At 37.2% G+C, this 14,137-nt stretch overlaps 1 protein-coding gene across 2 annotated transcripts; it reads left to right on the forward strand.

The window, feature by feature from the left end:
• Nucleotides 1-1,519: 1,519 nt before the first annotated feature.
• LOC149820164 (MACPF domain-containing protein At4g24290-like) lies at nt 1,520-10,846 on the forward strand. 2 transcript variants are annotated; one of them, XM_089983841.1, is made up of 8 exons: nt 1,520-2,426; nt 3,650-3,888; nt 4,641-4,842; nt 6,962-7,039; nt 7,121-7,304; nt 7,855-8,003; nt 10,007-10,163; nt 10,271-10,431. In XM_089983841.1, exons 1-8 carry the CDS (start codon nt 2,169-2,171, stop codon nt 10,294-10,296), a joined length of 1,293 nt encoding a protein of 430 aa, XP_089839967.1. In that variant the 5' UTR covers nt 1,520-2,168; the 3' UTR covers nt 10,297-10,431. The 2 variants fall into 2 exon arrangements, with proteins under 2 accessions (XP_089839967.1, XP_089839966.1); XM_089983840.1 differs by having other exon boundaries at nt 10,007-10,846.
• The last annotated feature ends 3,291 nt before the right edge of the window (nt 10,847-14,137 follow it).

Consider the following 14,137-nt stretch of genomic DNA (forward strand, 5'->3'; position numbering starts at 1 on the left):
CTAGGGAGGCTCCCCAAAGAGTCGTTGGGGAGCCCCCAACGGTCACAAATGTGACTGTTGGGGGCTCCCAACGACTCCTTTGGGAGCCCCCTTGGTGGCCTCTCTCTTGTGTTATAAATAGGGGTCTCCCCCTTTGTATTCTTTACTCCTAGGAGGTGCTTATGCTCCATTGTATGGGGTTTATACCCCCTTCTTCCTTCTTCTTCAATAATATTCAACTTATGACTTTATGTCATATTTTTTGCCCCTTGTGTGGGTTTATGTGTTAGCATATTATGTGCTTGTGTTGTTCCCTTTAATGGGTTTATTCGCACTTAATGGCATTCTACGATCGCACAACACTCCAGTTTAAGCAAAATTTTTTGAAAATTTTCAACCGAGTTTAGTGATGCCCCCTTTGAAAGGTTTAGAAAATTTTAAATATTAGAAACCAAAATTTTTTTGCCCCACTTTAAGCAAAAGTAAAATCGATTATAGCAAATAATAACTATTGTGAACGACCAATCATCTGTTATATTTGATCAGCGCCATCCGTAAATTGGTTTTTCCAAGTGAATCAGTTTCAGAAAAGCAAAAAAAAGAGAGAGAAAAAAAAGAAAATGGTCCGAATTGAATGGAATTGAATACTTAATTTTTTGACTGATTTTTTTCAGTTTTTATATTCTACAAATACATTTAAAAAAAATCTAAGCAAATTGATTCAAGCTAGAATCTGTTAGATTCAAGCCAATTATTGATGAGACCTGATAAACATGTGTATCATTTTCGACAAAAGATGGACTCGATCTGAATCGGCTGATTTGAAACTACACCTTAACAACATTGGATCCTCTGACTCGTACACGATCACTGGAGAGCAATGTTGTCAGTATCGGTGTGAATCTATCGTATCGGCAGAAAATCTATACGATTGCCAATACGATTTTGACAACATTGCTGGAGAACCATGCATGTAGCACGCCTCCATCACGTGAGATATGGGGGGTGGCGATCGGATATAGTCTAAAAATGGGGTTATATACAAGATGACAGAGATATGCTCTGAAAGTCTAAAACCATTATCTCTTCTCTCTCTCTCTCTCTCTCTCTCTCTCTCTCTCTCTCTCTCTCTCTCTCTCTCTCTCTTTTAGGAATGGCAGTGAATGGGGGACGGTTTGTCCTTGTTTAGAACAGGAATGGAGGGGAGAATGGAGGTTAAAATAGAAACTGATCAGCCTGCAAAATAAAACTACAAAGAATAGGAGAAAGTCTGCAAAATAAAACTACAAAAGAATAGGAGAGTAACGCGTAGGGAAAACCCTGGCAGCTGCAGGTGGTGGTGGTTTGGCGGAAAATAAATAAAAAATGAACTAAAAGGTCTTTGACTAATAAGGGGCGGGCGGTTTGGGATGGACAACTGCACACTGAAAGCATCCTTCCTTTGAATAATCAAAAGTGACGTTTTGGCTGCGTTGGGTTCCCTTCAAAATTGCACTATAACTCCTCCACAACCATCTCCCTGCAATCACACAACCCCCCCCCCACATACCCTACTGCCAACACGTCTTCATGGCTCCACTGCTTTCCCCCAAAGAAACTGATCAGCCCTACCTTTTTTCTCTCAGGACAGAGCCCCAAAAGCCCACCTTCAAATCCCACCAACTTTCCACCCCTCCCTTCATACCTTTAGAATCATGAAGCCCACCCTATATATCATTTCACCCATCATCACCATGAGCATCAGAGGTGGAAGAGTACTGAAGTTTTCCTCAACAACTATCATCATCATCATCATCATCTCTCTCGCTCTCTCATGAAACTCTCTCTATAAATCATTCCACACCCACCCAAACGGCACAAACCCGATGATTTCCCCCATTGAGTTTCATCTCTGAGATTCCCATCTTTCTCCTACACGTGGAAAGCCCAACTCTTCGTCTCAAATAACCAAAACCGCTCAAAAAGAATGCCATCATTTCCACCAAAACTCTCGATCGTTACCAGCACAAACCCATTAATTCCTTTCAAAACCCATCCCTCCTTTCTCCAATAGAAGGCAAAACCCTGACAATCTCATAGCTTCATAGACCCGTAAAAAGTCTTCAGAATCCTTTCCACATACAAACACCTTTCTACCCTCTCTGTAAAAGTTGGTGGTTTTTGTGAAGGTTCCAAACAGGGAAGAGGAAATGGGGTGTGAAGGGAAGACGGTGGCACAGGTGGCAGGAGAGAGGGCGATACATTGGTTGGGGAGGGGCTACGACTTGTCCCACGACATCCGACTCCCGTGCTGTGAGGGAGGAGACCGCCTGATCGTGGTCGACGAGAGGCAGCCTCAGACGGTGCGCCTCCCCGGCGGGATCCACGTTCCGGACGTTCCCATACCCGTCCGAGTCCACGAAGGCGACCATCAGAGATTCAAAACCGACGTCCTCTCCTTCCACCAGGTTCCCTTTCACCTTTTCTCCTCCGCCATGTCGCCCATAGGTTTTATGATACCGCACCCAGAAAAACACGCAACTTTCAAAAAATCGTCTTCATTGGAGATATTAACCCGATAAAACCATTTGTTGCAAAATTTTATGGTCGTATTCATATATATATATATATATATATATATATATATATATATTTAAAACTGTATCATATTTACCAAAGGTTTTCAAAAATACTGCGAGATGTTTCATCGGCGATATTTGTTCCTCCCCCGACGGATTTTCTCTTCTCTTATCTGCTTTCCTTGATTGGCTTCGTTGAAGTTTCAAGATACCACACACTCTTCTCATCTTTGTTATTCTTAGGGATATATCCGTCATTTTGAATATCGTGATCGTCAACCATTGATCTTCATCTTAAGTCGTACTCGTTGTAACTGTAAGTATGGGTGTCAATGGGTTTGGTTTATCCGGACCCGATCTGTACCAAACCCTATAGGTTTTGGGTATGGTGATAAATAATAAGACCCTCCGATTAATACATGGATCCGGGTATAGTTTGTAAAATTTTATACCAGACTCGGGTTCGACCTGAGTTCCAATTAAGACCCACAATTTTTTAATGTAAAAAAAAAAAAAATTATTATTTTACCGGGTATGATCCGGGTCTGGTTCATGTAGTTTTTATCAGGTTCGGGTATGGTTTAGCATGCTTACCTAGTGTAAACCTTTTTTTTTTTTTTGGAAGGAAACCTTTGGAACAACTTTTAGCTAGGCTCGTTTAACTTGGCTTAGGGCGAAGTATAGGTCGAGCCGAATCATGAGCTGCATGATTCGTTTCAGTCCTAATCATTTGATGACCTGAATGGTCTTTCTTTTTCATCATAAACCACGCTAATCACCAAGCTTTGCCTCATCTGCAATTCTGCGTTGTGCTCGTCCTTTTTTGTATGGAAGCTGTAAACAGCATATATAGGAGTTGGGTTCATTGGATCCGTATTTATCTAGATATGATTCAATTAACTGGTTTATTATTGGACCGGAACTGGATCCAGATACCGTATTTATCTAGATAAAAAACTTTTATCTGAATCATTCCTTTCCAGCTACGCAGAAACTTGCAGTAACTGTGTTTTCATGAATACTTCCAGAAAGCTTTTGAGGACTATTGGTTACATAATTCTAGTAGTACAGATGAGAACTTCCATTCTGCTATTGTTTTTTGTTTATTGCAGATGGTGGAACACGTCAATCGGTTGCTCTCTTTGTCAGGCAAAGTCCCCTCTGGTCTGTTTAACTCCATGTTTGGCTTCCATGGCTGTTCTTTAAAAGAAGCTTCTGCCACAAAAGGCCTTGCCTTTGATGGGCGGTTCATCACACTTTATAATGTTGAGTTGGAAAGATCAAGCTTTGTATTACGAGATGAGGTCAAGCAAGAAGTTCCATCTACGTGGGATCCTGCTGCGTTAGCTAGGTAATCTCTTTTTCATTCTTTGGCCATATTTAATTGAAATTCTAAATGCTGGTTTCTGTCAATTATTATACTCCTAGTTGCACTAGTTATGCTTCAGGTAATCAATGGTGATTGCATATTGGCATGCACTAGATCTTTTTCGGCAGTAGTGCACTGTTAAAAGTGTCTCATTGTGACTCAATTCAATTGATCATGCATGTTATGTGTTACGTGAAATTCCAACAATTCCAAGATGATGTTCACGAGTTTAAACTGCTGCTTAGTCATTTTCATGAAGAATGATTGTGCTAAATAAAGCCAGTTTGTTTTGTATGCTATTTCAGTTAGCTTACATACACATTTATAGCAAAGCTTGATCACTTCAACTTCAAGGATCCACAAAAGCCTACAACTAATAGGAAAGGGATGAGTTTGTAAATTTGTACCATTTCAGGAATGCCGTTGTCGCAAGATTTCTTCCAAGGAGAAGAAAAGAACCAGTGACTATTTTTCCAAGAAAATATCCAATTTTTGTCATGTAATGAGCTAGGGCCCGATAGAGTCCTAATGCTAACCTTTGGAGAAGACCATCAGTATGTGGCTCAATACTTCTGTATTTTCTGCTTTATGTAGTATTCCTGGTAGAACTCTTTGATTACCGAAACTTCTTTTTGGTTGCTTGAACTCATAGGGGATACTTCGGTGTTCTCCACTTCCATGTTGTGCTTCGAGGTAGTAAATAGTTAACTTATTTTCTTTGCTTGTTTCACCAGATTTATAGAGAAATATGGAACTCATGTGGTAGTGGGTGTAAGGATGGGAGGTAAAGACATGATTCATGTCAAGCAACAGCATGGATCACCCCTTCAGCCTGCTCATATGCAGATACTGTTAAAGAAGTTGGCTGACGAGAGATTCCCAGATGCTGATACAGCCCTTGTTGTCAACGCTGAGGAATCAGCTGCAAAGCTAAAGGTACATTTGGTTTTAGATTTATTGAGAACCTCATCTTTCCTGATTTATCATGCTTTGCAAGTAATCTTACCGTTGATTAATTTCTGATGATGAAGAGAGCTACTGTCTCCAATAGTCCATATTCTGTTGGGTCTTTGTTTTTCTTTTTAGGTGGCATACTCTAGTTAGTCTTGTAATTGAACCTCATCTTGAGAGTTTCAAACGGGCTCATAGTCAGTTTTTGTGTTACTCTGATTCTGATGAGGACGCTTTCTTGCTTCCATGGATCTTTGTTCCGAGGATGTCATCTTTAGCCCCTGTTCTTGTTTAACATGAATTGGCAGTTTCCCTAAAGACCAAGAAGAAAGAACCGAGGTTTAAGATGTAATAGGAAAAGGCAAAATGTTAAAACATTCGCTACAGAAAGCATCAAAGAAATAGAAAACTATTTCTTTCAAAAAATGCATTTATAAAAACTTGCAAAAATTCAACCTTGATATAGAATTAGGAAAAAAGAAGGCTGACAGCTTGCACAGCATGAAGATGTGATTCCTCTCCCAACACAACATGAACTTTAAATTCAATTCCCCCTATCATATCTTTAATCCATAGTAAGATGTGGAGAGCTTTGCAGATATTTTCCAAACCTCATGTTGACCAGTAGTAGTACCTTGAAATCAAGTTTTTGAAGTCACTGTACGAGTAGCCATATATCCAAGCTTTTGAAGGAAAAAACCAAAGGACATGTGAAGGCACTTTAGATGACACGGATAAATTTCATAGTTTTTTCATGCATTTCTAATGCTTACTGGGATATAGATCCTAGTAAAAGGAAGATTGAAAGGATACAAAAAGATGACATTAATGAAGATTTATTTAGACAAATTATTGGGAAGGTGATATACAAAAAAAGAAAAGAAATTAGAAGAATGAGATTAGTTGTGTTGGAACACAATGGCAAAATCAGGATTTTGGAAAACCGAGATCCCAAGCTTAGAGGTATGTTCTTAAGATAGCTATCATTAGAACTTTAATCACCCTACTTTGAGATTTCTATAGATGCGAACTGGGTTTGATCGCGACTGAGATCTCAGGATACAACTAGGCTTGAACCTCAAGAGTGTCACTACTTCGCAAGATCAGGTGACCTCTCACACACGCAAACTTGCAAGTCAAATGACAGAAAAAAATAGAATGAGAGAAGAAGGTTGAGAATAAGAAAATCTGATGATCCAAAAAACAAAAAATGATGAGTTTTTATAGACATTAGGAGGGCCAACACATTTTGGATCATAATGACATAAAAAGGCCATAAAACCAATTTTAGAAAAATAGACAAAAATACCTTTGAACGGGCACCCACCTTTGACCAAGGTATTATCAAAACAAACCTAGGCACCTCATGGCGCTGCAAAGTGCAAAGTGCACCATCAAAGTATAAGAAGTAGAGGAAAGACTATAAATCACTTGAAATTTTTCTCCCACTTAGATATGAGGCTAAACACTTTTCAAAGGTATTTTAGTGGGAAGCAATAAATGTACCAAAACTTTATAAAGAATATGTACTTTTCATCATTAAATATAGTATATTTTGAAACTTTTCCAACAAGTTGTTCATACTCCAGCATCTCAATGACTACTTCAAATAATATGTTATATTTTTGTACGGCCCATCAATTAAAAAATCATTGAATGAAATTAGTCTGCACATTTAGCTTTTCATACAGTACAGTCCTAGTTTGACATCCATAATCTCTTCATAACTCAAAACCAGACAGTGTATTCCACATTCCATATCCATGCCTGATGTTGATTGAATACTTGTCCAGGTAACATAGGTTCGGCAGTCAATCAACCATCCTTTGGCCTGAAAATATTTCTTGCATAATGCAATATTCTAAAAGAGTGATTTAGAAGATCCCTCTCCCCCTTCTCTATCTCTCATAGTGCAGAAAATTCAGAAATTTTCCTTGTTCTGGCTTGAGAAATGATCAGTTTATGCAGCCTAAACATTCTTTTGGTTCATATCTTTTATGCCATGGACTTCTACAGTTATTTGTTTCAATAACTATTTAGTTTCTTTAACATTTTTTAAAACTGCTCCAACTGATCACCTTTGTCGTTATATTTTCAATACCAGGAATCTCTGTTGAAAATGCGAGAACGCCGTGTAACATTTGCAAATTCTCTTAGCACAGTATCTCATGCAATAAAGGAGGTACTTTCTTCCAGCACTACATTTATAGTGGAAAATCTTTTTTGTGCTGATGGTACTTTTGGTTCTAACAATGTTATGCAGCATATTGTGAGCATTTGCATCAGAAGAGGAGGTATAGATGTTGGTCAAGGACATAGTAGATGGTTAGCTACAGTTCCACATGCACCTGATGCAATTTCGATGTCCTTTGTACCTATAACTTCTCTTTTAGATGGGGTCCCTGGAAGTGGATTCCTAACCTATGCAGTGAATCTCTACTTACAATGTAAGTAATTAATGTGTTACTTGTTTCTTATAGTTGCAGTTCTTTCTCCAGAAGAAATGGGGTTCGCCAAATGGATAACCTCTCCTATCTCACAATTTATTGAATGAGAATTTACATTCATGATCCTCTCGTGATGTAAATCCATGCATGACTGTTAGGTTCCGAACAAGGATATGCAACTTAAGATGTGTAGACTAAGAATTTATCTATCTGCATCTTATTCAAAGGCATCATTTTTTGTTAGTCAAAATTCTTTTCTCCTATCATACATTGAAAGCGAGGCCTTTTTCTTTTGTAGTTTGTGATGGAGTTGTTGTATTATGATGAATATATCTAATTTCCAATTTCTTGAAGACCTGAGCTTTCTTTACTCCATGTAATAACTTTTTTTTTTTCATGGACAGCAACTCTTTTTTATGATACAGTAACTCATTTTATTGTTTTAAATGTTCCCAATATAGAGAAACCAGCTTAAAACTTAATTTAGCAGCAACATGAGCCAAGAGAAGCTGCGAATTTCTGACATCAATTTTGATTCATGTAATTTCAGATAAGCCAGCAATAGGGGAATTCCGTAACTTTTTGGAATATCAACTTTCCAGGCACTGGGCTTCTTCGTATGGTGACAGTAAACAGCTTTGCTCTTCCAAGCTTCAATTCACATTTATGGCTCCAAAGTTCTTTGTTAATACTACACCAGTAAGTCCCTTTTGCTGTCTGAACATGCAATCAGATCTTCTACGAGCTATTCATTCATAGCCAATGTGCTGTCAAATTGTAGTTTGGAAGAAAAATAAAGACAACGATTCTCTCACGTGCTATCAGAATGTTGTAGAACCTAGATGATCTCCATACATACATACATACATACATACATACATACATACATACATACATACATACATACATACATACATACATACATACATACATACATACATATTTTTATATATGTATGTGTGTGATTCTATTGTTCTGAATCATGACACCATACACCAGATGGTGGTACACTCTTGTTTGCATAGATCTAGCCGCCAGATGTTAGTTCCAGCTTTGCAGATGAGTTTGACAATTGATAGTTATTTTACTCTCTTGGTAGGTATAATCATTACCAATATGTAAGATTCATTTTTCAAGATGGTGAACGATTAATGGCTTATAGTTTACGAAGATGAGCACGTTAAAAATGGCCAAAAATTTTATATTGGTGTCGACTTCAACACATGATCAGAATACTAACTAAAAGACACCAAACGTGATCTGAAAGCTAGATTTCACTTTTGGAGATTAGATCTATATAAATCAAGATTTGTGCATGGTGGAAAATGTCAATCAAATCCAAATATAGGTTGTCGGATCTTCCTTCTAGCTGGACTGCTAATTCATAATGGAGTTCTGGAACGGGTATTTGGAAAGGTTGGGTGGAGGCGTTAAGAGGAATTTAAAGCAAGGATTGACATCAATTTGGGAAATGGTATTTAATGCTCTAATAGAGTCTGGTCTGTGGCTAGATTCAGCCCCGTGAACTTAGGCTTCTCTTTTTAGTTTCACTTCAGAAACAAAAATGTGTTGGTGGCTGACTGCTTTGGTCATGGGGTTTGGGATATTATTTTGTTTTGACATTCCATGAATGAATTGTTAGCATGAGAAGAAAGTCCTAGATGGGGTGCAGAACTTAGATATAGAGGACAATTAGATGTAGTTCGGAGTCGATCGGTGATTTTTCTGTTTGTTCATGCCCCTACTCATTCCTGCTATATCAGTGCTTGCCCAGCAGATGTATTCTCATGGCTTTTATCTTTTTACTGAATTATCTTGAGTCCTTTCCATCTAGAAATGCACATTTCTTACAAGTGTTATTATTGGCTTGGGGAGAATGGGATGTCAGATGCACAGAACAGAGCCAATTTGTCTGGATAGTCTGGCACCATGGGTGAGAGCTAAAGCGAAAAATGGTTTCTTATTTGGTAACAGTGGTGACCCTGGCCTGGTGGGAATTTGGCATGAAAGAGATTGCCAGATTTTTAAAGATTCATCTAGCAGTCCATTGATAGTCCACCTTAATATGCAACATTTTTCAGGCTGTTCATGTGCAAGCAACTTTTACGGGACAAAATTTTGCCTGGGTCTTCCAGATTTGTCTTGACTCTTGACTTCTTGAGGGGTTTCACGATTTTGTGTGGTTTATTTTGTTACTACTAATTTTCTTTTGTTTCCTCACATCTATTTCTGTTTCTCTCTGGGAAACCCTCTTTTTTATAATTAATTGAAGTTCCACTTTCCTCTCAAAGAAGGATTGAGTTTACCACAATATGCTTTCGTGGTTTGGTGCCACATGCTAATGTCTTGTTCTATGTATGCATTCATATCAACAATTGTCATACTAAGGTGCCGCATTTCAATAATATCATCAGCATATTGAAATCCAATAAATGTTATTTGGAATATCCTTGCATGTAAAGGCATCAATTTGATGCATGAAAATGGGCACTAAAGTGGCAAAGGAAACTTTTGGTCTGTTCTTCAGTGAAGCCCTGATATGTGGTTGGCATGAAATTATACAAAAGGGAAAAATTTAATCCCATTTTTTGGCTTAAACCCATTAACAATATCAAAATCGAACAATCAACATTTATGTATACTATGTATGTTAGGCTGCTTGTTTTATATTTCCCTGATCAAAGTGAAACCATCACTTGTAGGTTGACTCCGGAAAGAAACCTGTGACTGGACTCTGCCTCCAACTAGAAGGAAAGGAGCAAAACAAGCTTGCCATCCATCTCCAGCATCTTTCCTCACTTCCTCCAAACTTAAAAATTTCCAATGGCCCTGCCTATGAAACTGACATGTGTGAGGACCGTAAGTACATCAAACCTGTAAGATCAAGATTGTACTCTCGTGTGTGTACTGCACTTATAGAGTGCAATGGGACTTCAACCAGTCATTCAGCCTCTATAGTCACACAGGCAAGCTTGCAGGTGGAGGAAGTTAGCAAGAAGAAGGTCCTCTTCCTTAGGCTTGGATTTTCAATAGTGGATAATGCTAGGATTTGGCGATCAGAATGGGATGGAGCATTATGTCCAACTCATAAATCAGGTATACTTCCCACATTGTTAAGCATGAGACTTGGAATCAGGCAGGTGCCGGTGGCTGCAGTAGAGAGGGTGGAATTGAATTCAGAGGCTTCTACTGACAGTCCACTACCTGCAAACGCACAAAAGATGTTGAATTTTGTGGACACAACAGAGGTAGTGAGAGGACCAGAGGACTCCCCAGGATACTGGGTAGTGACAGGAGCAAAGTTGTGTGTGCAAGGTGGTAAGATATCACTACGGGTGAAGTACTCCCTACTGACTATTTCTGATGACAACAGTACAAAACCACAGGAAATAAAAGAGCCATGCTCAGCAAATGAATGATTTGGTTCAGAATATGAAGCTTTTCTGTTCAAATGATGATTGTTAGAAGTTTGTGATCTTTACATAAAGTATGTGTCGTATACATGTACAGATGGCCTTTTCCAATAAAGTATGCACTTGCTTCAGGTGTTTGGACTGGTTTTTCTGAGATGTACAGATGACTGCTGATATGAGCTTTGTTGAATGTTCAAGAAAGTTTTGAACAGATATATTTTGCAAATAACTCATTTTTTCTGTGTTAATATAAGTGCATTTGCTTTTTGTTTCCTTCTCTGCTTCTTCCTTTTCAAAAAACTCCAATAGCCATATAGATGCATAAGTATGATAACACTATAGAAGCAATGTATATTCTTCTGTATTAATATAATTGGTGGATCAGAAAATATACAAGAATCTATATTAGAAGTTTGGAGTAGCTATTGCACCTTATCGTTTTGTCATCACACACACACACACACACACATATATATATATATATATATATATATATATATATATATATATATATATATATATATATATATATATATATATATATATATATATATATATAAAGAAAAAAGTGGTAGTTGTGCAACCCTTTTGTGTGAAGCTATGAGTGGCATGCTGCTGAGCATCCGTCTTTTTCCTGCAAAAACTCTGTTCAGCGTAAAAATTGTGCAAAAAAGTCCTTTAGCGGCAGTTTTTGACTGCGCTAAAGGTCCATTTTTCCGATGGGACCTTTAACAGTGATTGAAACTGCCGCTAACGCCCCCAGGGATGTGTGCGTCATTTTTAAAGAGATGCTTTAGCGGTGGTTTTGACCGCCACTAAAGCTCCCAGAGAAAAAATGGACCTTTAACCACGGTGGAAAACTGCTAAAGGGCTTTTTTGAATGATTTCATGCTAAACAACATTTTTTATGTGGATTTGGCTGAGTGCCCATCACTTCCGTGATAAACACTCAACAGTATTGCACTTGGGGTTGCGCACCTATTGATTGTGCACCAACACATCACTCACACACACACACACACACACACACACATATATATATATATATATATATATAGAGAGAGAGAGAGAGAGAGAGAGAGAGAGATGCTAGCTAACCTTGTGCTAACTGGGCTTTCAAAGGGTTTTCCCATGTTTTCCTTAAATCTGACCGTACATATGTGTTTTGCATGCATGATTTTATATGAATCAACTTTTGTATCATCAGATTCCTATATGCAGGTAGGCTTTTACAATGTTTAAAAAATTGATGGTTTAAGATTTTCCTAAATATTCAAGACTTAAAAAAATCATTTTTCATGAGAAAAACATGATTCAAATATCGTTTCCTAGTAAATCGGCTGGGCCAAACACATTTATATGGTTAGATTTAAGTGATACATGGGAAAAAGCCTTCGAAGCCCGGTTAGCACGATGGTAATTGGTAACTGCTAACCACTTTTCTAGTTGACCATCGTGCTAACCAGACTTTTGAAGGGTTTTCTCATATTTTACTTAAATGTAACCATACAAATGTATTCAATTGGATCATGTTTTTTTAATGAAAAACATGATTTTTAAGCCTTGAATATTTAGAAAAATCTTAAACCATTGATTTTTTAAACCTTATAAAAACCTACCTGCATAATCAAATGGGATGATCCAAGAGTCAATTCCTATGAAACAAACATGAAGGAAAAGCATGAAAAAACCTCTTCACAAGCTCGGTTAGCACGACAGTTAGCTAAAAAAGTGGTTATCAACTACCACCTTCTCATATATATATATATATATATATATAAGAATTGAAAATATGAGAACTAGAGTGCGAACTAGGCATTTTCAATGTTTTTTTTGCAATTTTGACCCTATAAATGCAATCGACATGGTCCATTAGCTAGGAATCGACTGTTGGATCATGCTTTTTCAACAAAATAACATGATTTTTGGATGCTTGAATATTTATCCATTGATTTACAAGCATTAAAAAATCCTGATTATGCATCACAATAAGATGATTCAAGAACAGGTCCCTTTAAAATCGAACATGTGGATCCAATCCATATGGTCAAATTTAAGAAAAAAAAACAAATAACCTCATGAAAATCTTGATTCTAAGTTCTCATATATATATATATATATATAGGAAAACTGAAATATGTTTACCAACCAAATATTTTTGCTGGTATGAATAGAAATTTTCATAGCTTTTTTACAAATCTAACCTTGTAGATGCATTTGGCATGGTCCATTTGCTAAGAATCGATTGTTGGATCATCGTAATCGGATCAAATAATGCAATTTTTTATGTTGAAATATTTATAAAAATTCTAAGTCATTGATTTTGAACCTTTAAAAGTGTTGAGAAAAATAGGCTTTCTCACAAGTGAAAATCAATGGAAGCAATATATCTATATCAACAGAAATTAAAGAAACACACAAGACTTACATGGTTCCCTCAAACTGAGGTACGTCCATGGAGACCGATAAGTCAGTTTCTTCCACTATCTTCAAAACAGAGTTTACAAAGTGGCCAAAAACATAAGCCTTACAAACACACAAAGGTGTAGAGAAAATAACAAGAGAAAAAAAAACCTCACCAAAGAAACAAATGTTCTGAAGGACCAGCCACACGAAGCAGTCCCAAAAGAAGTGGAGGAAAAACTTCTAGCCCGCAGCCCCCGAAGTTTTCTTCACTCTCACATATATATCACCAAACAGATAATGAGACTCGCATTTAATGTGGTAGTCGAAATGTCGTTGACAAATCGCAATACAGCTAAATGGCCAACAATACATCGAGCTGAATCATCAGCCACTAATCGCTATCCAGCTAATTGCCTTTCACCACAAATCGCTATCCAACGAATTGCCTTTCACCACAAATCGTCATTCCGCTGAAACACCTTTCACCAAATCGCTATTCAGCTGAGGCGCCAACAAATCACTGTTTAGCTGAAGTGTCAATCATCAAATCGCTATTCAGCTGAGGCGCCGATCATCAAATCGCTATTTAGCAGAATACAAAAAATTGACCTTGAGACAATCAAAGGTCGTTCTTGGGAATTCCACCAAAATAATGATTATGAGCGTTACCAATGAGTATGTTATAAATTATCAATTAACAAAGGATCTACTTTAGCAAACAAATGGGTCCCACAAAGGAGGGAAACCCAACAAAAAGATCTTTCTTATACATCTTAATTGGATTATCTAAGAATATGTTTTTATAAAACCAAGCATCTAAATCACCTGTACGGTGAAATTTTTTTAAAAAAAAAAGTAAAAAAGTCTATGAAAATCTTGGTTTATTCCCGTAAACATATTTGGTTGGTAAACATATTTTAGTTACCTTATATATATATATATATATATATATATATATATATATATATATATATATATATATATATATATATATATATATATATATATATATAT

This window comes from Nuphar pumila, chromosome 12 (assembly GCF_984573655.1).
Source record: "Nuphar pumila chromosome 12, dmNupPumi1.hap1.1, whole genome shotgun sequence".
Taxonomy (NCBI): Eukaryota; Viridiplantae; Streptophyta; class Magnoliopsida; order Nymphaeales; family Nymphaeaceae; genus Nuphar; species Nuphar pumila.